The 25739-nt window shown below is 38.5% G+C and overlaps 1 protein-coding gene and 1 long non-coding RNA gene across 17 annotated transcripts in view; one reads left to right on the top strand and one right to left on the bottom strand.

Moving 5' to 3' along the window:
* LOC118444474 (Krueppel-like factor 6) overlaps window positions 1–25739 on the top strand; it is a 312575-nt gene that overhangs the window by 273419 nt on the left and 13417 nt on the right. For 8 of the 16 annotated variants that reach the window (XM_035872768.2, XM_035872767.2, XM_035872769.2 and 5 more), the window contains 4 exons: window positions 13099–13272; window positions 13601–13846; window positions 14747–14958; window positions 15883–16109. In XM_035872768.2, coding sequence (XP_035728661.1) covers window positions 13099–13272; window positions 13601–13846; window positions 14747–14958; window positions 15883–16109 — 859 coding nt within the window. Of the gene's footprint in view, window positions 1–4571; window positions 4592–7320; window positions 7344–13098; window positions 13273–13600; window positions 13847–14746; window positions 14959–15882; window positions 16110–25739 lie in introns of those variants that run through there. The other 8 variants (XM_035872772.2, XM_035872773.2, XM_035872775.2 and 5 more) reach the window with 3 other exon arrangements.
* Window positions 23697–25739, bottom strand: part of LOC118444484 (uncharacterized) — a 52244-nt gene continuing 50201 nt past the window's right edge. The window contains exon 3 of the long non-coding RNA XR_014983529.1: window positions 23697–25018. This is a non-coding gene — a long non-coding RNA (uncharacterized LOC118444484). The remainder of the gene's footprint in view (window positions 25019–25739) is intronic.

Here is a 25739-nt window from a genome sequence, read left to right as displayed (position 1 = left end):
ATCTATTCAACATCTGAAATATCGTTGAAACTATTCGTGATAAGACAATGTTACAAAATGTTTCAATGCAATAATTCATGGATATATGGATAAATACGACATACACGATGTATCTATAATTATAGAGAATTAATGTACAGAGTTAATTATAGATTTAAAATATTTATATCTTGTTTGCTTATTTTTGTAAGTTTTCTAATCTGATGTTGCCTTTGAATATTTCAACGTTATCGATCAGACGATATAATTCTCAAATAATTATTCATTATAAAAATTGTACGATATCGTTATTAATTTGATAAATTCGAAGTTGTTATTTGGGACGGTTTTATTAATATGGGACACCCCGTATAACGCCTTCTTCTTATCCTCGCTTAAAAATATCCTTGTTCTCGGAGAAGTTCTCGGAGCAGTAATGCGCCAAGAGCGAGATTATTATCGAATCCGTGGTATGCGAGAATTAAATCGAGCCTGTTTTATCTTTCCTCGAGGCGTTTTAAATTTCATCGGGAAGAAAGAAAGAACATTAAAAAGAGAAAAAAGATGAGGAAAAAAAGGGGAAAAAAGGGAAGAAAAAAGAAGAGAAAAGGAAGGAAAAATACGACCTTTTACTTTTCACACCTTTTAATAAGTCCAACGTGCGTGAAACTAAACTTTATTCCTATCCTAAGGATAAGTTAAAGGGCCGAAGCGAATAGAAGAAGAAGAAGAAGAAGAAGAAGAAGAAGAAGAAGAAGAAGAAGAAGAAAAAGAAGGAGGAGGAGGAGGATATATCGCATAATAACCGTAACAAGGAACGATCGAGATTTTATACTTCAAAAATCCATTCCCATAAACAACTCTGTCTCTTGTGTCGTCCGGATTCTCGAAGGGAATGGACCGCATCGGAAAATGGTCAATTCGATGTGGATCGGGAGAAGGGGGTTAAGGGAATAAGGATGGATGACGTTTTACGTTCTTTCGCAGGAGTAGTTCGGAGAAAGAGACGAAGATAGAAAGAACAAAGAAGAAAGAAAGAATAGTGGATGGAAACAAGAGTGGACCAGAAAGAGAGACAGAAAGAAAATAATAGAAAACGCTCGGTAATCTCCTTTCCATTCTTCCTCTCGTAATTCGTGAAGCGCAATTTCAGAAAGGAAAATACACAGAAGGAGGCGTGGGATAACGGTAGGAGAAATATATCTATTTTTAGATTACTCTTTTATTCCATCGCCCTGGCTGGCCAAGCGCGAGAGACCGAGTGGCCGTTATCCATTTCACGAGCACCTCTTTCTCTCTCTCTCTCTCTTTCATTTTTATTTTTCTCTTCTCTAAATGGAAGAGCCCAAGAACGCCGCGGAAAGTCGAGCACGCGCGTCTCGAGGGTTTCGCCTCGCGTCCTCCACCTCGTTTTCGTCCTCCGCGTCGTCCTCCTCGAGAGCAAGTCAAGCGACTTAAAGTTATGGCCTCCGGCTTCTTCTCGTCGCATTTGAACGCTGCTACGAACTGTTGCGACGGACTCCAAGAAGTTTTCCTTTTCTCCCTCTTTCTTTTTCTTTCTCCATCTCTTTCTCTCTCTCTCTTTCTCTCTCTACCTATCTATCTATCTATCTATCCATCTATCTATATCTCCACATGTGGTTGTGATTTACGTGATTCTCGGACGTACATAGAATCAGCGATTTCGTTCCTTCATGTACTTACTTACGTTGGCCTGTGACCTTTTCTTCTGATTTCTTTTCCTCTTTTTTATTTAAGTCCTCGCTACGGCACTGATGTCCTCCTTCTCTTCTTCCATTCCTTAAACTCTCTCTCTCTTTCTGTTTTTTTTTCAAACTCTCTCTCTCTCTCTCTCTCTCTCTCTCTCTCTCTCTCTCTCTCTGCCTCTCTCTTTCTCTATCTCTAACTCTATCTATCTATCTATCTCTCTTCATCTCTTCATCTCTTCATCTCGGTCGCTCATTCGTTCGTTTTCAAAGTTAGCAAAAGCAATCGATGAACGTAGTCATAGATATCGATCACCGTCTCCACCTCACCCCACCGAATGATCATCCGGTGCTACGAAATGCGATATCCATTCGACGGATATCCATCTGCTATTCAAATACACCAGGATAAGAGCGTCCTTCTACCTAGGAGACGAGGGGTAAGGTAGTGGAGAAAGGCGATGACGGTGGCGAGGATAAGGGCAGGGAGACATCTTGTTGCTTTCGCCCAATACGATTTATTCAACGTGACGCTGATATTCACATAAAATTCGTTGAAATTTATAAGAAGCACTCTATTAATACATCCTAGAAAACTTCATCTATATATATTGTAGATCCTAATCCGGTAATGTACTACTCCAGAGATTCGTTTGAGAAAAGAATACAATTCTATATATATGTATATATATATAGAATAAATATAGATATACATATCATACATGTAGATATGTAAAAAATTAATTGGAATTACAGAGATCGAATAGTATCGATGATCCTTCGCGTTTATTATTCATTTTCTTTTTTTTTCTTTTTACAACCAAACAGAAATAGAGAGAGAGAGAGAGAGAGAGAGAGAGAGAGAGAGAGAGCAAGATAAAAGAAAGAATGAAAGAGGGAGGTGGAGGAAAAAAAACCGATCGTATCGATCGCGATACTTCTCCGATTTCGATGCGGTACGGAACGGAAAAGGTTTGAAATCGATCGTTACATGCAGCCCCCGTTCTCGAATAGGATGTCACGTCACCGTGAAACGTGCGATGCAAGCTCTTTCTCTTCTCTCTATTTTCCCCTTTCCCTTCTATTATCCTCACCACCATCAGTACCGTCCTCTCTCCTTCCCTCTTCCTTCTCCCTTCACCTCCTCCTCCTCCTCCACCATCGTCTTCTCTCTTTCTCACTCGTCCTGTACTCATCTCTCTCTCTCTCTGCCCCCCTCTCCCTCCCACCGTCTACGTAATCATACGAGCGTGAACCATACGTGAAACGCACGTTCTCATACGTCGTGAGTTCTCCTACCTCCCTCCTTTTACCCTTCCTACTCACTCTCACCCTCTTCTCCTCCCCCTTACTCCCTCTCTCTCTCTCTCTCTCTCTCTCTCTCTCTCTCGCGGTACTCCTGCTTCCGTATGACATTCATAATGTCTATCTATTCACTCGACCGAGCACTGCCTCTGACAGCGTATGAATTCCAACTTGAATATGTATTGTCGGTACTAAATTAATATATACGGCCGCGAACGCGCTACTATCCACTCGTTTCCCCTCGCCTTCCAATCTCCCCCTTTCCGCCACCTCCATTCTTCCTCTTTCCTCCTCCCACCTCCCACGACTTCTCTTCTACGATTCTCGTAGTTGCTTTCTTTCTCTCTTCAAAATTCTTCTATTTCTTCTTTTCCTCTTTTCTCTTTCTTCTTCTTCTTCTTCTTCCTTCTCTTTCTTTTTCTCCTTCTCACTTGGCCCGGGTACGGCTCGAAATGTAATTTAATAATGTCTACCGTCACCACCACCATCACCACCGATCCTTCGCGATTCAGCAGCGCGGAATAACGATTTTTCCAAGGAAAAGCAGTAACTCCCGCACACCGTTAGACGCACTAACTCTCATTTCTTTTACTCACGTCTCTCTCACACACACATATATATATATATATATATACCGCTCTTCTCTCGTTTTTTTCTTGTCTCCGAAAGAGGAAGAGAGAAAGAAAGAAAGGAAAAGAGAAAAAGTAAAAGGAATAGATTCAACGAGGTTGGATGGGCGCATTATAATTCCTTCGTTCGCACGCGTAATCCGTTCGCTCGTTCGTTTCTTCCTTCAACGGATGAGTTGAAATCGGAGGATTTGCGAGAGCATTCGCTTCGTCGATTAAAATACTCTCTCTCTCTCTCTCTCGCTCTCTCTCTCTCTCTCTCGCTCTTTATCTTTTACATTTTTTATCTCTTCATGTCTTCTCGTTTAACGTGACGATTCGTTGAATATTTGTCAGCGATTAGATGCGTTTCTATAAAACGACGAGAGGTAGAGGAGAATTTGTTCTCTCTATATCTCTCTCTCTTTTTTTTTACTCTCTTTATTTTTCAATTTATTTATTTATCTATCCATCTATCTATCTATCTATCTATCTATCTATCTATCTATCTATCTATCTATCTCGTTTTTCTTCTTGTTCGAATAGCGAAACGCTTCAGAGAGCGTAAAGATAAAAGAAAAGAAAGAAAAAAAGAGAGAGAGAGAGAAAGAGAGAAGTAAAAAAAAAGAAAAAGTAAGAAAGGAAAGAGCCGATCGATGAGAGGCACCGCCACCGCCGCCGCGATCGACGACGCGATGGCGAATGTCTGACGTTACAGTTCGTCAGATACGGGCTGCATTTCTACACGCCTCATTACGCAGATTTACAGAGTGAGAGAGAGAGAGAGAGAGAGAGAAAAAGAGAAAGAGAGAACGAGGAAACAGTGAACTTATCGGCCCGTACGCGAATATTCTCTCTTTCTCTCTTTTTCTCTTTCTATCCCTCCTCAAAGTTCCTTGAAGAAGAAGAAGGTGGAGGAGCAGAAAAAGGAAGATGAAGAGAAAGAAAAAGCGAGTGGAAAGATGGAAGAACTAGAGTAAACGAGAAGGATGGGTACGAAAAAGAAATTGCACTTTCAATAGTACACCTACTCTTTGCGGGAGAGAAGGGGGAGAGAGAGAAAGATATAAAGAAATAGAGATAGAATGGAGAATTGCTAGGTGGAGAGGAAAAAGGAGAACGCGAATAGTGGTGCTACTTACTTATACTTCCCCATATTTCCTGTCCCGTTCCATCTTACTTCATTTTCATCTCTTTCTCACTACTGAGAGACCCCACTCTCTTTTCCCACACTGACACGTTCGAACTTCTCTTAACATTGACGATAAAATCCTTCGTGTATGTTACTAAGAATGATCGACTACCGTCTTATGGCATATCGACTATAATAATGCATATATATATATATATTTTTACATATATACATATTTATATATACATATTTTTCATAATTCAGGTTATATATTAAAATACATCAAATATGATAGTATACGCACATACCGATACGATAAATTATAACTCTGATTATCCCCTCTTTATCGTCTAGAAAGGGAAGCTCGAGCATTTTTATCGTAAAAGAGCCACTCTAATGCTCGCGCCTATGCTACTTCCTACTACTCCTGGCCGTCGTCGTGTCGAACGACTCGAGAACTCGTACCTCTCACCTTCGCTGCTTGTCATTCTCTTTGGTCTTCTCTCTTCCTCTCTCTCTCTCTCTCTCTCTCTCTCTCTTTCTATCATTCACTAACTCACTCACTCACTACTACTCCCCTATAGCCATTCTCGGTCGTCCTCTTCGCAAGCGAGGGTGCAAGGTATGACGTATTGACACCTCAGCCCACTCATCCTCACCATTTATCGTGAATAGACAGCTCGAACTACTCTGCTGAGCTCCGACGAGCGGACATGGCGGATACATATTTCACGACACGAACGGTCCACGTCGATACGTTTTACTCTATCTCTCTCTCTCTCTCTCTCCCTCTCTCTCTCTCTCTCTTGGTTTCTTAGTCTCTTGGTTTCTCTATTTCTATGGTTTACGTACGAATACGAGTTTAGCTTGTGTATAAGATCGTGTCTTGATTGGTCAAGTCACGAGTGTGTCTCTTCTTCTTCTTCTTCTTCTTCGTCGTCGTCGTCGTCGTCGTCGTCGTCGTCGTCGTTGCTCGCCCATCTGGACGTATTCCAATCTCGTTTTCATGTGAGAAACCGACAAGATCCATTAATCGTTTAGACGTGTCTCGAAAGGAGAAACGCTCACGAGAAATATTACGAAAGGCGAAATTGAAGGAGAACGTATATACATAAATAAGTAAATAAATAAAGTAAGTAAGTAAGTAAATAAGTAAGTAAGTAAGTAAGTAAATAAATAATTGAATAAATAAGTACGAGGTCGGTTATACGTCGATGATGCACAACGATTGGAAACATTAAAATTCTTCTTCGATATAAATCCAACCGAAGTAATTGCATAAGATCGAAAAACGAAAGGAATATATTCGTGTGACGTAGTTACTTACTTACTTACTTACTTACTTACTTACCTAGAATTCGATCGATCGAATAATAAGCTTTGCCGAAGAAAAGTCGTATTATTTTCCTCTTCGTTGATTTTATCAAAGGAAAAGCTAGTTAGTTTTCTGCGGTTCTTCCAAGAATTTGAATCCTATGATCCTTGGCACCGTTCCCCTTCTCGTGTTCCAAATCTTTCGCGAGAATTGCTCATTGCTCTTCGCTTTGAAGATACTGCTGACAAGAACAGAAAAAGAGAGAGAGAGAGAGAGAGAGAGAGAGAGAGATGTTGAAATCGAGAGAAGAATCGTTCATGAGAATAGGAAGGCGTACAAGAGAAGGAACCTCTCCATTCTTGTGACAAGTTTCTCTCTCTCTCTTTCTCTTTCTCTGTTCACAAAGGAACTGCGGAGACTAATAAAAATCGACTGTTTGCTTAGCCACTGCTATTACGTGCCAGTACGACCGATCGTACGTAGGTAGATAGTAGGTAAGTAAGTAAGTACGTTCTCCCTCTCTTTTTTCTCTCTATTTATCTATCTATCTATCTCTTTCTCTCTTGGCAAACTCGTCGATGGATTTACGAGCGAAGAATGGAAAATTTCTTTGTAAAGGTAGTCTTACGTCTACATTAATCTAAAACATTAGTATCTATCTTTTCTGTAATATATTAATCGAATGTAGAAAGATAAAGATATAATTAATTATAATAAAATTGAAATTAAAATTGTTTCCTTCTTCTTAAGATATTATCGTCTAATAAACGTTCGGTCATTCAGAAATAATGAATGATACTTTATGTAGTAATATATTCATTTAACGTCGATAAATGGTTAAACACTTGATGTTGTTTATTTGAGATAGTATAAATATTATGTTACGTTAGATTAAATTAATCCCCGTTCGTTCGTTCATTCGTTCGTTCATTTTTAGAAAGGCAGGTGGTTAGTCGCTTTACCGAATGAACCTTTATATCAAAGAGAATTTACTTTGCCGTTACTGCGCGTTTCTGGATCATTCTCGTAATCTTACAAACGGTTACAAATTGCCGGTTAACGAGCTTAGACGCATGGTGGTTCTTAACGAGATGACGTCACAACAATAACAAACAATCGCAAATGTCTCGTTCTTGGCTCGTACGAGAACGACGACCGAGTCGAGACCTTAACGAGACCGACTGGTAGATGCCCGCATAGCAGCGTTCTATTGGCTGGACAAGAGCCGGTGCACTCGAGGCATCTGTTCGGGCATCGTTCGTTGGCGAGAAGAGGACAAGAGAGCCACTGAATTAGTCGTAAGTCACTCAACCACGGCTTGTTAGCGTCGTTAACCCTGACCCCGGGACATCGTCTCTCTCTCTCTCTCTCTCTTTCTCTCTCTCTTTCTCTCAGTGTGTATGTATGTGTATGTATGTACGTATGCTGTGAGTACCGTCATGGTCTCTTCTGCTGCAGTTTTGACTGAACTCTCCTGTGCTCATTGAACCAAAGCGGTTACTTGTCTGTTGCGATATTCTTTCGTTCTGTTCGTTCAACGTACTATCGTGAATTCCTAAGAAACATTCGTAAAAATATCGTCGATAGTTTCATTAATTTTATTAAGAAAAAAAACGAAGGAAGTATTTCAAAAATCTTTCATAGCTAAATGTTTTTTTTTACAGAATTATGTTATATAAGTAATCTTTTATTATTACTGTTTATCGTCATGTTCTTAAAAAGAATTTCGTTTTTCTTCCTTTTCTTTTTCTTTTTTCCTTCTTATTGAATAATACTTCAACAGAGCTATCCACCATTTGCGGTTATATACGACCGCAATGGTTTCTCTTTTTTTTCCTCTCCGTTTTTCTTTATTTTTTTTAGCGAATTAAAACGACGATCGAAGCTTAACATATTACGTCTTAGCTCTGGTTTTATAACTTTTCAACTTTCTTTATATTCATGTAACGCATAATTCTGTATTCATACACAATACGATACATACGTGTTATCATCTGCTTTTATCTTGAATCAAATCTACGTTAATCGTAATTTAATATGACTAAGTTAACGAGTATATATGTATATGTTTGTGAGTGTGTGTGCTCGCGCGCGTATGTTCGTAATAACGTGAAATAACAAGGAGTGGTTAATTCGATAAAAGAATTTTTATCCCGAATATTCCTGATCATAATAAAATTAATAATAATCAACGCATATTCCGTAAGTATATATTATGTACCCGAGTAATTAGTCGTTTAAATAGTATCGTCAACTTTGACGTGCCAATGTCTACTCCGTTATCTCCGTTTTTGGCAAAAGCCCTTTCCTTTCTTACAATTTTACGCGGCATAATAACTCAAAACTAGACTATATATCCCATTTACTATATATATCCCATTTAATCGGGCTCGTTCGAAAGCTCGAATCCTTTTGGAATCCACCTGACTCCACCCACTTAGTACGATGGAAAGACTTGTGACCAGAGAGAGGGAAGAGATGGGGAGGGCGGAGTTCGAACATTTGCGGAGGGAGTCGGTCGGTTGGGTGACAAAAAGGATAAGAGGAGAAAAAGATGGATGCAATAAAAAAGAAAGGAGGATGAGGAGGAGGAGGAGGAGAAGGATAGTGACGGAGGATAGTGATCGTCGTCGGCTCGATCGAAAATTTCGTATTGGTTGAAAGAAGAAAGAATGATAGAAAAAAAAAGAAAGAAAGAGAAAGAAAAAAAGAGAAAGAAGAGGTCGTAGAGGGGAGAATGGTAAGAAGGAAGAAAGAGCATGTGAAAGAGTGAAAGATAGAGAGTGAGGAGGGGCTGGGGAGGGGGTAGGAGGTAGAAGAAGAAGAAGAGGAATAGACGAGGAATGGGGGTGAAGGAAAAGGCGAGATAAATTCGCGGGTTTACGGCGCCCTTAAAGTTGCGGGAATCTCTTTAACGACCTGGCAGGCTGCCACCGGTGGATAGGACTACGTAAGAAGAAGAAGAAGAAGAAGAAGGAGAAGAGGAGGAAGAAGAAGAAGAAGGGTAGGAGAGGAAGACTGAAAAACTACGATGGTCATGCGTCGCGTTAATTCGTGGTCTCGCGCGCGCGCGCGCGCGCGAGGGTGCTCGCATCCACAAGAGTAGTCCTGCTCGGGTTATCATTCATTTTCTCTCGAGCGAACCACCGGCTCTGTTAATGACAGTCTCACGGAATTATACTGCGGAACTTCGCGTTTCCCAGTGAAATTGCGAGAAACCGAGTATACTTATGTATATATGTAGGTAGATAGGTATGTATGTATATAGTAGGTATGTATGACAGGTACGTGGGAGATGCGCTGAGAGAAAAGGCGAATCTAGTTCGTAGAGAGTTTTTCGAACAGAGAAGCCAGAAGATTACCTACCTCCCCGTACTCTCTCGCGAACTGGGTCGCCTAGCTTTTTTTTTCTTCTTATTCTCTTCTTTTTTTTCTGTTTTTTTTTTTTTATTCTTTTTTTCCTTTCTCTCTCTTTCTCTCTCTCTTCTCTTTTTTTTTTTGCTTCTCTCTATCGTTCTGTTTTTCTCCACTCGTCTCGTTTCTTCTTTTCTTCTTTCAACAATTCCCCTGCTCTGGCTCTTCTTAATACACAACACGTAAACGCGTAGGTATACCACTAGCTCGTTCTCCAAGCTTTATCTTTCTCCTTCCACCCCATATCTCTCTCTCTCTCTCTCTCTCTCTTTCTTTTCATCTATCTATCTGTCTGTCTCTTTCCTTCTTTCTTTCTTTCATTCTTTCAACAGTCTCAGAGACTCCCTGTGTCTCGAAAGATCACCTAGAATGATTCATTTTATTGTTACCACCGAGCTTTCTTTCTGAAATCGTTACCGTCGAACTATCTCGACGGAGTGACTAACGCGTGAATCGAAACCACCCCGTGCGATAACGTAGGAGAAAGGAAAAAAAACTCTGGATATTTCATATGAAAGTGGTATATACGGGAAAGGGGATCTCGATAAAAGGCCTCGAGAAATCGTCCCTTTTCCATAGTCGGCCTCTTTCTCTTACTTCATTGTTATATAGTTTCCCTCCCTCCACTCCCTTCCACTCCTTATACTCCATGTTCCCTTTACAACCATCGTTCTCGTTTTCTCGACTATGTCTTGTTTGTTTTTCTACGGAAACATCGAGATTATTTTGCTCGTCGATTTATAAACGACGCTGTTATCCTCGAGAGTACGTCGGTCGGCTCGCGTTTTGTACGAGGGTGCCATCAAAAAAATTCCACGACCCTGAATTCTTTCTCTCTCTCTCTCTCTCTCTCTCTCTCTCATGACACACACACATACACGTGCACGTGATAATATTTTTTGTGGGGGAAGAAAAACATGGTGTTCGCTGATTCTTTCTTTTTTTTTCTTCTCTCCTCTTTTTTCTATTTCTTTTTTTTTTTTTGTATTTTTATCTAAGAAAGACAAGATTTTATTTTTATCCAAGAACACCGTGCACGATAATTCTCTCTTTAGAATTTTCGATGGCAGTCGTAGATCATATATTCGTAGACACTAAGGAACTCCGTAGTGGGATCGTCTAAAAGCATAATGGACGATTTCACGAAGAGATTCTTTACGATATTCTGGCTCGCTCAAGAAAACGGCCTCGCGGCCATTGTGATAGAATCACGAGGGGGCGCCCTTCAGCCCCCTCCTCCCTTCCCCCTTTAACTTCCTTGAATTATTACGCAGTTTCGTATTTAATGGAGCCAATGGCAAAAAGGACGAGTTGGCCAGTGGCTTCTTCCGAGAATATAAGAGTCGTAAAGCTAAGCTGGCAACTTTTTTAAGCGGAAAGCTCTTGGTTATTTTTCTTTACTTTTCTTTTTTTCTTTTTTTTTTTTCTTTCTTGTCTTTTCTTGTTTTCGTAATTTTCTTTTCTATTAGAAATAGAAATATCCTTGTACGAACGACGAAACAATGAGAATTGGAATATTACGCTGGCCAAACGTGATTACTTTTGAACGAATAATTAAAAACTCTCCCGCAGGATTGAATTCCGACATGTTTTTTCTTTTTCCTTTTCTCCTTTTTTTTTTTTTTAACTTTAGATCGTCAGTATACACTAACGAACATGTTTTTCTACTTTTTTTTCTTTTTCCTTTTTTTTCTTTTCTTTTTACAACTCGTACAAAACTTAATTTCGTACAACGTCATCGGATCTCGATGTATCTTATTTACTTAGACATTTCGTAACAACCTGTAAACATTGGAAATGAGATGTGCAGAAAGGGAAAAGAGAAAAAACGAGAAGAAAAAAAATGGAAAAAGAAAGAAAAAAGAAAAAGTAAAAGGCAATAACGCTGAATTTATGCAGCGGCATCTATCAAGAACAGACTGTTACCAAGACTCTGATAAAATTCCTTTTAAGATTATAATAACGTCGTTAGAGAGGAGTTCCTTTTCTCCTTTCCCTTCTTACCCTTTACCACTTCTTCTTCACCTTTCCAAGGAAAACTTTTAATCGTGAATAATGGAAAAGTCGGGCAGAGCGATTATTTTCAACGTTGGATGAGGGGAATCAAAGGGCATCATGCACGCTCTTGAAACTTGGTCGTGGCGATGTCTTATTGTTCCTGTTAAAGGATCCTTGTCGAACAAGAAAATGGACGGCTTTTTCAGCGCTTTCTTTTTCGACGCCACGTCGAAAATTCTTGTCGTCGCCGTCGTTGCTTGACAAAGTTCGTAGAAGAAGGCGAAAAGGAGAAAAGGTGGTATCGGGTAGGATGGAAACTGTGTAGGGGAGGATGAGAGGAGGTGAGATGGAAAGTTGAAGAAGCAAAGAGAAAGAGAGAGAGGGAGAGAGGGAGAGAGAGAGAGAGGTGAGATGATGGCGAAAGAGGAAAAAGAAGAAAGAATCGATAAGCGCCGTGGCGTTTCGCCATCGTCGTCGATGCTTCTCCGTGCTCGGATGATATTACGGCGTTTGGTCACGTTTCCTATTTCGTTGGTTCGATTAGCGTTACGATGATTGGGAAGCGACGTTCGATACCGCCTTGCGGTATTTTGCGGTATGAAGGAAGATGATGATAATCATGGACCGGGTGATATTCTCCGTTGCTGCATATATCGAACGATCCTATCTCGTTCTCGTGTTTGTGTTGTTCTTGTATTTATAAGAAGAGAACGACTGGTTCTTCTTACGACGAACACGTACATGCACGAACCAATCAGAGGGATGTATCGTACGTTTCCATTCGATTTGTCAAATTTTTCAACTCAACGGCAAATATTTTTTTGATAGTACGTTCGTTCGTTCGACGAATTAGCGATTAGTTTGAAAAGATGAAAGATTTGATTGATATCGGATAGGAAAATATCGATTAATCGGTTTTGTTATAAGATCGAAAGGAATATGTTCCTTCATAGGTTGAACACACACAGGCACCCCGTCTCGGAAGAAAGTCAGTAAGGATACTGGCGAGTCGTATGGGACTTGACTAGGTTTAGGTCGACGTAATCTCATTTGGGGTTATGGTTGTTGCACAATTCCTCGCAGTAGGTAGTATAACTTTGCACTCTCTCGAAGGAACTATAGTCCAAACTGGCACAGCCTACGGGACATAGACTACCAACTTTGCTAACTTCGGACTAGTTACGTCGACGTACTTCTATACACATACGTATATATATATATATATATATATATATATATATATATATATCATGACTGGTCTAATAATTTCTACGTTGTTTAGGTACCGGTTCCGTCTTTTAACTCGAAAGAACAAATGTTCTTCTTTTGATACGTGATGAAACTTAAAAAAAAAAAGAAATAAAAAATAAAATAACATAAGTAAGAGAAGAGAATTTATTCGTCAATCTGAAAGGAAAAGAAAAGAAAAGAAAAAATAAATAAATAGTCTATAACGTTGTTAGAAAAAATGTATATACAGAAAGTTGAATGGAATAGACTATATATATTTTTCTTTTCTTTTCATTTCCTTTTTTCTCTGTCGCTCGATAACGCGAAACGTTCTATAGCAACTAAAAAACCTTCGAAATCGCTAAGAAGTTATCCATCCTCTAACGAACCTTTCTTGTCTGGTACTTTCAGACATGCTACGAGATGGAGAGGTACCTGAAGGACGAGCCGAAGTTACAATCGTACAAAAAGTTGCCCACGGAATTGGACACAGCACCCTGGAACCTTTTCAGGGCGCCACCTATTTCGTGGACAGCAACAACCGGCACCGCCAATTCACAATTCGAGTCCCCAATCAAAATGGAGGTGAGTTACCGTAAGAATGATATCAATCAAATGAATTTCATTATCCCCCCCCCCCACAACCTTCCATTCAACAACAACTATTTCTATTCAATTACCCCTACCCACGCCCTTTGAAATTTTCACGATTCAAGTACAAGCTTTTTTCTTTTTTTTCTTTCTTTCCTATTCTTTCTTATTTTTTTCTTTTCTCTCTCTCTCTCTCTCTCTCTCTCTCTTCATCTCTCTATGTCTCTCTGTCTCTTTCTCTCTCTCTTTCTCTCTCTCTCTCTCTTTCTCTCTCTCTCTCTCTTTCTCTCTCTCTTCCTCTCTCTCTCTCTCTGTCACGAAGGTAACGACGTCGTCAGACGACAGAGAGACGCTTTGTCTGGAGGACATCAAATTTGGACCTGGCGATCACAACCACAATGGCCGTGATAGGGATCTCCTCGATCGACACCTCGACTCTTTATCGATGTCATCGGCTAGTTCAGCGTGTTCGGCGTTATCTTGGGATAGCTCGCCTTCCCTCTCGTGTACGACGCTTATTCTTAAAAAGGAACCGAGCGAAGACCTAGAGGAGGATGAGGAACACGAGGTACAATATTGATCGTTCAGCGGAAAAAAAAAAGAAAAAAAAAGAAAAGGAAAGGAAAAAAATAACGAAAAAAAAAAAAGAAAAATAAAGGAACAATTTTTCTTTTCGTCGTGATAAAATATTTCTTCGAAAATTCAAACTCATAATAAATATACGTATATTTGACTTGATTCATATATTATAATAAGTTTTGTCGTCTTATAATTACGAAGTTTCTTCAAATAGATATAAAATGATATTTATTTATTAATCGATTCTATGTAATTATGAATAATGATGAAATCTATGAATTACGATAATAAAAGATCACATTTGTTTTAATTGATTTATAATTGAGTTTCGTTTTATTATAATATATATCTTATTCCGTAAATGATTACCGTATACAGGGTGTCCCTTGTTTGTCTCGAAAAATTGAAATATCTCGTAATAAATTGAATCTATCTATGAACATATATTTTTTTAGAAGAGATTTGTTTTGATATTGAAGAAAAAGTAATTTTAAAATCGAATTAATTATTTTATTTAAATGGTACCATATATTTTTCTCGTCGTTATTCGATGGCAGTCGTCCTGACGAATTCAACGAAGTGCCATATAAAGTTATTTATTATTACACAGTATTATAAATTGCATTATAAATCATCTGTCAATTCTTAAGAAATATAACAGTGTATCGCTAATGTCTTGCCGTTTGGCTCTACATTGAACACCCTGTATACGTATAATATATAATATATATATATATATATATATATATATATATATATATATATATCCGTAAGTCATGTGAATCAAATCGATATTACGGTATTTCCATTGTTAGAATTAGAAAGTAAATATAAGTTCTGTTATGATTGTTCTATTGTTGCGTAATGAAAATGGACGTTAACGTAACAGGAAATCGAGGAAGAAGAGGATAGCGGGTGCGAGAGCGAAGGTCAGATCCTGACACCGCCGTCGAGTCCAGGCTCGGGTCAAGGTCATTCCAACTCCAGTCACTCGTCGAGCGGTAGTTCGATGCTCGACGTGCACAACCTCAACCTTCATGGGACGGGCGGTAGGAGTGCCATCGTCAGGGTTACCACCAGCAACGCGCAGGGCGTCGCGAGGTGAGTCCTCATAAAACTCTAGTATCTATTTTCTCGCAATCCCCTTGCAATTGCGTTCACGTAACATCCATGGAGAATGGAAAAAAGTAGGATGTCTTTTAAATTGTCATTTTCCATCTAAACGATTATTTCCATTTAATGTTTCTCACTTTTCTGATCTTTTCTGATTATATTCGATTGATTACTTTGATAAATAATATCAAAATTTTACTTACACAATTTTTATTGATTTTTATTTAATGTAAATCAATCCTTTTTCCTAAGGCCAACTTTGTGACGTATCAAATCATAGCATACGATAGGAATTCAATCGTGATTTATAATGTAATAAATCGAGAACGATGTAATTTTTTCTTAAATAATAATATCTCTGCACGAAAGTATATCGAAATAATTATAACATTGAATTTCATTACATTAAACCAATATTATTTATATATTCGTATTGCGCATTGAATTGTTAATGCACATATATTAAAAATTCAACATTAATTTTATACTTTTTTTTCACAATGTATTTATAAATAATCTAGTAAAGTATTAAAGTGAGTTAAGCGCTTATGGGCGCGTATGGTATCGTAAGAGCAATTGTTTTTAAGACCCTTTTAAACGCCTACAATATTACAGAAGCACAAATTTGTTAAGTACCTTTATTAGACATCGACAGTAGTCAATGAGTTAATCAATATTATATTATTAAAAAAACTATTGAAATAATATTGTACGACATTCGATTGGACAATAAATAATCTCTGTATTTTCAATAATAAATATCAAAAAAAGTTATTGTTTATTTGATTATAAAATAGATTGAGAATAGAATGAATCGAATAATAGTAGTTTCTAATTACTATTAATCTATTCTCTTTATGTTTTCATATTCTTTTGAGAACAACGAAGAAAAATAATTGCTTTGTCTCCCAGACTAATCTCCATGACGGCAAATGGCTTCTCAGCGGTCGCGAGCACACAACACGCGCACACAGGTGCGAGTGCATCAGCGAGCACGGTATCCAACAGGCATCACGCGAGGAGCCACGAGCACAGCCCACCGGACACGAAGCGCAGGATACACAAATGCCAATTTCCGGGATGCAAAAAGGTTTATACCAAGAGTTCGCATCTTAAGGCCCACCAGAGGACACATACGGGTGAGTGAAATCCCTTTTTTTTTTTTTTTATTATTATTATTGTTTCTATATCAGAAAACAAATTACCTAAGAGGAGACTTTGATTGATCCTAATACTACATTCTAAAGGCTAGTTTAGTAACAGAAAGAGAGAGAAAGAAAGGAGATAAATATAGTAATAGAAAGAGAGAGAGAGAGAGAGAGAGAGAGAGGGGTGAAAGGAGAGAGATATTAGCGTGGCTAGTAACGCGTAGCGACGCTCCACCAATTCTGTTTCTCCTCGTCGCGGTCGACTGCGGTGGCGTTGGCTACGGAGGGTTGTAATTAACGAACCTCACCACTATCCTCTTTCCATCCTCTTCTCTCTCTCTCTCTTTCTCTCTCCCTCTTTTCCCTCTTCGTCCCTCTTTGTTCACGGTTTTTGCCACGTCACTCTCAGGCGTTCGAAGCCACACGCCTCTACCACCGCAACGCCACGTTCTCTTTTACTACCACGCGCTTATCTGACTTTCAAGGGAGCTAGGAAAAAGGGGAAAAGGGAGAGATGGAAAGGATAAAGGATAGGTAATAAGGGACGAGTCGGCCGGGACGCCTTCATCCTGCAGGAGCTTGGCAGGTACGCGTTGGGATTGCTTCTCGCGGATCGTTAAGCAGAACTGCTAACTGCGGGATTATGCATACCGCCTGCACCCTTCCCCGCAATTATGACTCTGTTATGAATTCGTCCTGACGCAGTAATACTACCACCCCTCTGTCGTCTACATTGGCCACAGAGGGGTGGTGGCGAGGGAAAGGGAAGGAAAGGAGATGGGATGACGACGACGATGACGATGGCGACGACGACGCTAATGTAACACTTGCTTCCTTCACGAAATGTTAGCGAAACAAATTTCACCTGATGTCTTTGTCTAACCCTTTTGCTAATTTCTCCTCAATAAGAAACATTAGATGCGCCAAAAATTTTACGAGATACGATTATCTTTATAGTTTTACTTTCTATATTCATATTTTTTTTTTCTTCTTCTTTTCCTTTTCTTTTTTGTTTCTTGCTTCTTTTCTCTTCTCTTTTCTTGATTTTTCTTTTGTCTTCTTTGGTTTTTTTCTTTTCATTTATCGCACCGAACGCGATCTTCGCGCTCTATCGAATTAAAAAAAGATTTTTTTTTTATCGTTTATTAATTATACTTTGGTTATAAAGGGGAAAGAGAGAGAGAGAGAGAGAGAGAGAGAGAGAAAGAAAAAGAAAAGAAAAGAAATGTTTTGAAAATGGACTTTTCTTTCGGTATTTCTTATTTCTTTCTTTTTTCCATTTAACCAGCCAAAACCAAAAGGGAAGAGAAAGTCTTTAGCTCGATCGAAAATTGAGAAAAGTTTTCCTGTTTGTTAATTATCCTTTAAAAATGTAAGAAAAATTTAAGTTTCGATTGAGAATAAAGTAAACATCCTGTTGGTAATCTTTCGACGAGTTCATAAACGTAAAGCTTCACTGCGTCAATCGAAAATGAAAGAAGAAGAGAAAGAGAGAGAGAGAGAGAGAGAGAGAGAGAGAGAGAGAAAGAGAAAGAGAGAGAGAGAGAGAGAGAGAAAGAGAAAGAGAGAGAGAGAGAGAGAGAGGAAAAAGAGGAAGAGAAAGATAGAAGGGATTGAGAAAAAGTGACAAAATAGAAAAGTACGGTGAAGCTACCGGCATGGATGGAAAATGGTGGTATACTTTGATCTCGAACGGTGAATCTAATTACCTGGGGCACTACAGAAAGATCGTAGTAGTGAAGTTGGGATGCGAAGGGATACGAAACCTCGAGCTGATCTTTCCTTCCTTCACGTTTGCCGTGAACTCGTGGAAAGAAGTCTACGACCTAAAGGTTCGTTACAAATTCTGTCCGTAAAGTTTCCTCTTGAGGGTTTTTCGCTATGCAGATATCCGTGCAAGTGGAAGTTTTCCTTCCACCGGTATACTCTTTCTTTTCCTTTCACTATCTTCCTTCACCTTTTTTCATGTCTTCTCTTCTTTCTCTCTTTCTCTCTCTCTCTCTCTCTCTCTCTCTCTCTCTCTCTCTCTCTCTCTTTCTTTCTGTCTCTCTTTCTGTCTTTCTCTCTGTCTATCTGTCTATCTGTCAAAGATCTTCCTTCATCCTGCGGTTTTAGTAAACGAATCGATACGATCCGATTAAGCGATTATAACAGTCAAAGCCGTCTATTCTATTTAATTCCATTCTAATAGGACGATAAAAGACCTTCCTACGAAATGGAACAATCGAATCGATCGCCTATTCGATCTTTTCCACGTGTTGAGTAACATCAAGTTAACACGAAATGAAATAATCACGAAGGACAAATTTCCCTAACGCGATGCGATGTGTAATCGTTTACTTCGTATCAAGGAACAACTTTTAGCGTAATGCATTTTTCATCCTCTGAATGGTAAATCAGAAAGAAGAAAAGGAGAAAGACAAAAAAAATAAAGATAAAGAAAGAAAAAGAGAGAGAAGAGAAGAGAAAAAAAGAGGCACACAAAATGATAGGAGCTGTGAACCAAAGTAAAACGCGAGGGATCCTAAGATAAACTCTTGTCCCGCAACATTTTCACAGAGGGTGAACAGAACAGTTTTTTCTTTTTCTTTTTTTCTTCTCTCTCTTTCTTTCTTTTTTTTTTTTTCTTTCTCTTGGCTCTACGTTTATCCAACGACACATATTAAGTTTCGTATCGTCTTCCTTTCATTTCGTTCTAGTAACCCGATGTTTCGTCATGGACAATTTTTTTCGTGGAAATTGCGAGAAATTTCGTGACCGATCGATCGCAGATACTAGATAGTGTTGTATGTATATATAAAATAAAATAAAATTTTTTTGGAATCCTATTTAAGGAAATGACATTTTCGAGAAAAATCAGTAACTTTTCGTAACATATATATCCTTTCGTACGATAAAAATAAAACTTTTCTAACTCGGTCTAATAAAGTTTCAACGATCTTACTCAAATTTTGTGTTAGATCCTTTAAGAAAATCTCATTATCCACATACGATCTCCACATGAAATATATATATATATATATACATAAAGATTCAACTCTGTAACAATGTTTGACTTATCGATCTCAAGAGTACGTTTCTTCTAATTTAGAGATTTCGTTTTCAAGGATCACGTCTATTCGATATATACCATATAACCATGTTTTTGTAAATGTGTTGTAACGTGGATATTTTGAAGTAGGTCGACCAAAGTATCGTAATTTGAGTTGTGAGCGGTAGTGGGAGATGGTAGTAGGAGCAGTGGGCGATGAGGAGGGAGAACGAGGAGAAGGGTAGTGGAGGATGAGTGAGAGTCGACGGCGGTGGATGGAGAGAAACATTTTCGTAAGGAATACCCATCGTCGATCTTAAATCAGACAGGAGGAGGTAGAGGGAAGGCGTGCAAACGCTTGGGAATTATTTATATCGGCGAAACGTGGAAAACAGTTTCGAGACTAAACTAAAGGGGAGAAAGAGAGAAGGGATGAAAGAGCGAAAGATAGAGAAAGAGATGAGAGAGTAAAGAAGAAGAGAAAGAAGAAGAAGAAGAAGAAGAAGAAAAAGAAAACAGAAAAAGAGAGATGGCGTGTTTCAAACGTGCATTTTTTATGCACGAACAGCAGATGCATTTGCGAACAACTCGAAGAATATGAATATCCCATTCGACGATGATACCTTTTCGTTGTAACCAAGGTTTTTCCTTCTGCGATTGTGAACCTCCTCTTTTTCTTCTCTTCCATTCTTCTCTCTCTCTTTCTCTCTCTCTCTCTCTCTCTCTCTCTCTCTCTCTCTCGTTTGCGCTTTCGAAAGAAAAGAGACAGTGAGAATGGATAGAATGGGTAGAAGGAGGACGTAGTGGGTGAGAGAGTGGGTTTCGTCTGGCGTCGCGACGGTAATTCGAAGTTTGTCGGTACATTGATTCGAAGAGAAAAGAAAGAGGACGCGATACGTCGTCGGGGATATACTCTATTGCTCGAAGTTTCTGGCCGCGGTGCGCATCGAGGTAATGCGATTCGTAAATAATGGCTCGAGAAACTGAACTCGGTCGCGTACGCCGTTCGACGTACCCTATTGTCGTCGTTGTAGTCGTCGTATTCGACGGTTGCAGGAGCCAAGTGCATCTGCGCGATTGAACGTGTCTCCTCCTTTTACGCTTAGACCGCAAATTCAAAGTCCATTTCTCCTGCCTCCTTCTTCCTGGTTCTCCGATAGAACAAACCACAGGCGTCTTCTAAGAACAAGTCGGACTATATATTTCTTTCTTTCTTTCTTTTTCTTTCTTTCTTTCTTTCTCTTTCACTTCTCCTTTATCGACGATCTTTCATCATCGATCTTTAAGTATCGGCCGAGTAAGATGTAATATTACATTAATAAGCGAGAAAATTTTACGACCGGAGAACAATTAATATAAATACGATTGAACGTAAAACCGTGAATGTAAAACCGAACGTAAAACCGAGAATGGATTTGATGTTTTACATTGAATTATCGATCCCCACCTCCCCTCTCCCCAACTGTTCTTCAATATATTTATATTCTTTCGGCATTATCGATACGTAAAAAAATGATTATATTCGATAACAAAGTCTCGCTCGAAGAAGAGAATAAATTGGGGATCCAGCCTGACAAAAGGGGTCAAAAATAATTGGAGTGCGAAAGGATTAATCCTTTGGCATTTGCTTCTCTTTTATTATTTGAGTTCGATGAATCGGAAATTTATTTATTATCAATACACACAAAGCGCATTCGTGTAATTACAAAGGAAATCGCAGTAAAAAAAACAAAAAAAGGAACCAAAACAAAATGGGACTGGCAAAAAGAAAATTTATTTTATTACTTATTCGAGTACGATCATGCCGCAAAATTTTATGGGGGAAAAAAAACAAAAAAAAATTAAAATAAAATAAAAAATATTGACACGAGTTATAATATACGTGTTAATGCGCTATACGAATAAAACGCATACAGACGTTGATTGACTTTCAAGCGTTTACTAATTGTATCAAGGAAAGACCAGGAATTCATAATGGTAGGCCACAGATTGTTTCCCGGATAATATCGACTGGTTATTACATAGACATTATTTACACGAAAGTTAGTTTCTGCGTTAGGCAGTAAAAGCTATATATGTATAAGCCTGATATCAAGCTAGTCGATTGTAACGCGAATATATATATACATATACACACGTACATACAGAAGTATATATATATTATATATATTACACATATTATTTATACATATTCATATATAAATAATATACGTATACACTTGGTTACATGTGCGTGTATATATACGAATATAGTACATAACGTAGTCAATTGAAGAGAGAATGTATATGCATCGATTCGCACCTCGGGCACTGTTCGAAACACGCGATCGCACCAAAGTTAGATCCGTCGTCTCTGGCGACGGAGCTCGCACCGCAAACAATCGGAAACGTCGTCGAAGTTCTCTCTCTCTATCTCTCTCTCTCTCTCTCTCTCCGCACGACGACGACGTCACGGTGAAACCGCATCTCACAACATCGAGACGAACGTTCCTCTCGTCGTTCATCTCCTCATCCTTCTCCTTCACCTTCTCCTTCACCTCCTTCTCTTGCTCTTCCTCTTCCTCTTCTTCTTCTTCTTCTTCTTCTTCTTCTTCCTTCCTTCCTTCCTTCGTCGTCCTAGGACCGACGACCCCGACAACGACGACGACCTTTGAGTACGAGTATATTGATGATCTCGCCTACGATATGCTTACGAACACGCATATATATCTGCGGCCTGCCACAGCTCCGACACTCGTATCCGTTTCTTCGATGAGCTCGTATCGATCTTGCACGCTCGACGCATATCCACCTATCTTCTCTACAATATCGACTCTCTGTTGCATCCGGATAGAAGACTGGAGTACGACTGAATAAAGTTGTACAACGATGAATCTATTTTTATATCCTCGGTTAGGTACATAAATAAAATCCGCGAAGTATGCGCTACGTTATGTATTGCATATATTGATTTGCATTGAAAAAAAAGAAAAGGAAAACTGACGGAGGGACGATGTTAAAAAGAAAAGAAAAGAAAAAAGAGTGAAAGGAAAAAGATATAAAGTATAAATAAATAATGCTCGAATGGATATTTTCATGTACGCGCATGTAAAACAGATTAAATCATGAAATATAATTCTATGTATGTTCTTTCGAATGTATAGATAGATAATGTGAAATAGAAAGATAAGAAAAAAAAGGTTCTTGTGAATAATTTAGATCAGACTTATTTTGTCACACACATATATGTATAGATATTTATATATTTGTGTTAAATTAACGAACTAGTAGAAATAATGTGAACAACAAAAATGACCAAATACATTTCGACGTATTTATTTTTATACGTACATACATATGTACAAATAAAAAAAAAATCGCGAAATACGTATACGTATTTGTTTGTTCAAAAAAAAAAAAAAAAAAAAAAAAAAAAAAAAAAGAAAAAAAAAAGAAAAAAAAAGGGAAGAAAAGGACGTAATAGAAACAATGTAAAAAACAAAAGCCACAGATGGCTCTGATAGGCCTATTTTAGTATACGTATATGCATATACATATGCATAAATAATATTGCCGGCGCGTAGCGTATTCATTTAAAAAATGTATAAAGAGACAATATATAGAAATAAAAACGAAACAAAAGAAAGAAAAAAAAAAGGAAAGAAGGAAAAAGGAATAAATTAATAAATAAACGAAGAAAAAAGGAAAAAGGAAAACAAAACAAAACAAAACAAAACAAAATACTCTCGTACGCACCGAATGGCCTTATTTTTATATATACATACGCATGTAAACAAATAAAAATCGTAAAGCATATTTGTGTTGATTGAAAAAATAATAGAAACAATGTAAAAAACAAAAGGCTCTCTTTCGAAATAGTAGAACGAACGAACGATTTTTATGATTTCCGAGAGAACAAAACAAAGCAAAACAAAACAAAAAAAAATAAAAAAATAAAAAAAGAACTCGCTTGCCGATCTCGGTGGTTTAAATTTGCATCGGGCTCTATAACACAGGGGAAAGGGGAGGGGGTACCCGCTTAAAACCGCAATATCGATCGTGAAGTATGTTTTACGTTTCGAGAGCAAACGATTACACACTCCTCCGAACGTGCTCTGGTGCGACATCAAAGTTAACAAATTCAGAAATCTTTAATTTATCACGATCAATTCTATCTCCTACGGGTCGTGGTTTTTTCTTTCTTTCTCTTTTTGTTTTATTTTATTTATTTTTTTTTTTTTTTCAACAACTTTAGTCTCTCCTCCAATGTTTTTCCCTTTGAAGAGAAGGAAAAAACAAAAAAGAAAAAAAAAGAAAAAAAGAAGATAAAAGAAGAAACATTTCTTTCTACTTATTTACTCGTTACGCAACGTTTCTCGTTAAAATAGAAGAATACTTTACGCTCTGATAGCAGCCTATATTCTCTCTCTCTTTCTCTCTTATCTCTACCTTCTTCATCTTCCTCTTCTTCTTTCTTTTCTTCTTCATCTTCCTCTTCCTTTTTTTCTTCTTCTACTTCTTTTGCTTCTTCTTCTTCTTCTTCTTCTTCTTCTTCTTCTTCTTCTTCTTCTTCTTCTTCTTTTCGAAAGAATGTAATTTAAAATCTTCTTGCGGGAAAGAATAGTCCGTAATTTCTCCGGAGCTTCTCGCGAGCTCTTCTTTCACGCTTAGTCAGTCTCTCGCATTTTCGAAGATGGGTGGTAGGTGGTAGACGACGAAGATATGGGAGGAGAGGGGGAAGAGAAAGGGGAAGGGGATAGGGAGGGAAGTAGGTAAACGTTACCGTTCGAAAAATGGAATATTTTTCTCCGAGGGAAGTAGTAGTAGTAGTAGTAGTAGTAGTAGTAGTAGTAGAAGGAGAAGAAGAACGGGGGAGAAGATACTTGGTCGATGCTTTCCCGATAAAAAGGATGAGGATGAGTGGAGAGGAGAGATGAGAAGGAGGGGGAGAGAGAGAGAGGTACCAAAGAGGAAACGAAGAACGCGCGATTTACAAATTTTTCTCGAACCAACCACGAGGGAAGTGGTGGTATCTCGTTGAGAGGTCTTCGACGACATCCATCCTACTCCCCCCTTCCCCTCATCCTCTCTTCCATCCCTCAATCTTTTTTCTCCTTTTTCAACGTAACGAAAGGACGTAAAGCTTCTCCCTATGTGTCGGCTGGTTCGACGTTTCTGCGATGCGAGGAGGACCCTTCGTGCGGGATAAAATCTCGAATTGGTCGTTTCTCCCGAGCGATCTGTCACGTTGGCCCACGTGAGGAGGGAGTACCAAAGAGAAGAGGAAAAGAGAAGAAGAAGAAAAAGAGAAAGAAGGAGAATAAGAAGAAAGAAGAGAGAATAAGAAGAAGAAGAAGAAGAAGAAGAAGAAAAAGAAGAAGAGAAGTAGAAGTATTGGATGCTCTCTCTCTCTCTCTCTCGGCCGAAATGTTTTCGCGCGAAACGTCTTCGGTTGTAAAGGGGGTTGCAGGGACGAGGTTGGTGTGGAATCCTTGGCCATAAATTCCGCTTGTCCTATCCCACGGGGACATGACTGAAGGTACCCTATACATCCTTCCTGCCAACGGACTTAATAAAATGCAAAGACGACGAGCACACGTTGCCAGGACGGACTGACATATCGACGCAATACCAACCTCCACCTTCTTCCCCCTTTTTCAACCTCCTTCCTCCTTCCTGTTCCCGCTTTCGACCGAACTCCCTTTTCTGTCGTGCGAAAAGCGAGAAAGGCTGGACGGTAGGACGTAGAAAAATTGTTTCCCTACTGCTATTCCACCTAGTACTATATCCTTTTGCTTCTTCACAGTCGAGAGACAACCTCCCCCTCCTCTCTTTACCTCTGTCATGCCCAACCTCATTTAACCTCTGGTCCCCTCTTTCGATTCGCTTTCTGGAAAAAGAAAAATTCTGGGTTACTCCTAAGATAAATGTAATTTCTTATTATTTTATCATTTTCATTCATAGATTAGAAATTAATTGAGAAAAGAATGTTTCGTTTCTAATTTATAAATCCATTGATGAAAAGAACGATGAAGGAAGATACGATAGAGGTGAAATAGGAAGCCAAAGGGGTTGTTTTTAATATTACTTTCGACGCTCGTGATATATTCCTTTCGATAATTTATTTATTTGTTCATTTATTTACCCTTTTATTTATTCATTCATTTATTCACAATAACTCTTCGTTTCATTGTATAATGTATAGTGAAGAGAAAATACAAACATATACGTACATGCGTGATACAGTTATAATTAAAAGAGAGAGAGAGAGAGAGAGAGAGAGAGAGAGAGAGAGAGAGAGAGGAAAAAAATTGGGAGAAAGAAAGAAAGAAAAAGAAGATTTCACGTGAAAGATAACCATCTCTTTCATGACCTTCCTAAGGCTGACAAAACGAGGTCTCGAGAGGGACATACGTATATAGACAGGAGGGAAAGTTATATTGGACAGAATTTTTCAAAAATCATTTCGATCTTTTCCATCGACTTTTCGCAATCGACCTTATTTCCTTTACTTTTTTTTCTATATCGTGTGTACCGAGAGAAAATCGTTCTTTTCGTTTTACTATATATCATATTATACTATAGACATAAATATATATTGAAATTTAAAC

This window comes from Vespa mandarinia, chromosome 23 (genome assembly GCF_050613455.1).
Source record: "Vespa mandarinia isolate Hongniang chromosome 23, ASM5061345v1, whole genome shotgun sequence".
Lineage (NCBI taxonomy): Eukaryota > Metazoa > Arthropoda > Insecta > Hymenoptera > Vespidae > Vespa > Vespa mandarinia.
The sequence above is the reverse complement of the archived record's forward strand: the minus strand, read 5'-3'. Positions and strand labels throughout refer to the sequence as shown.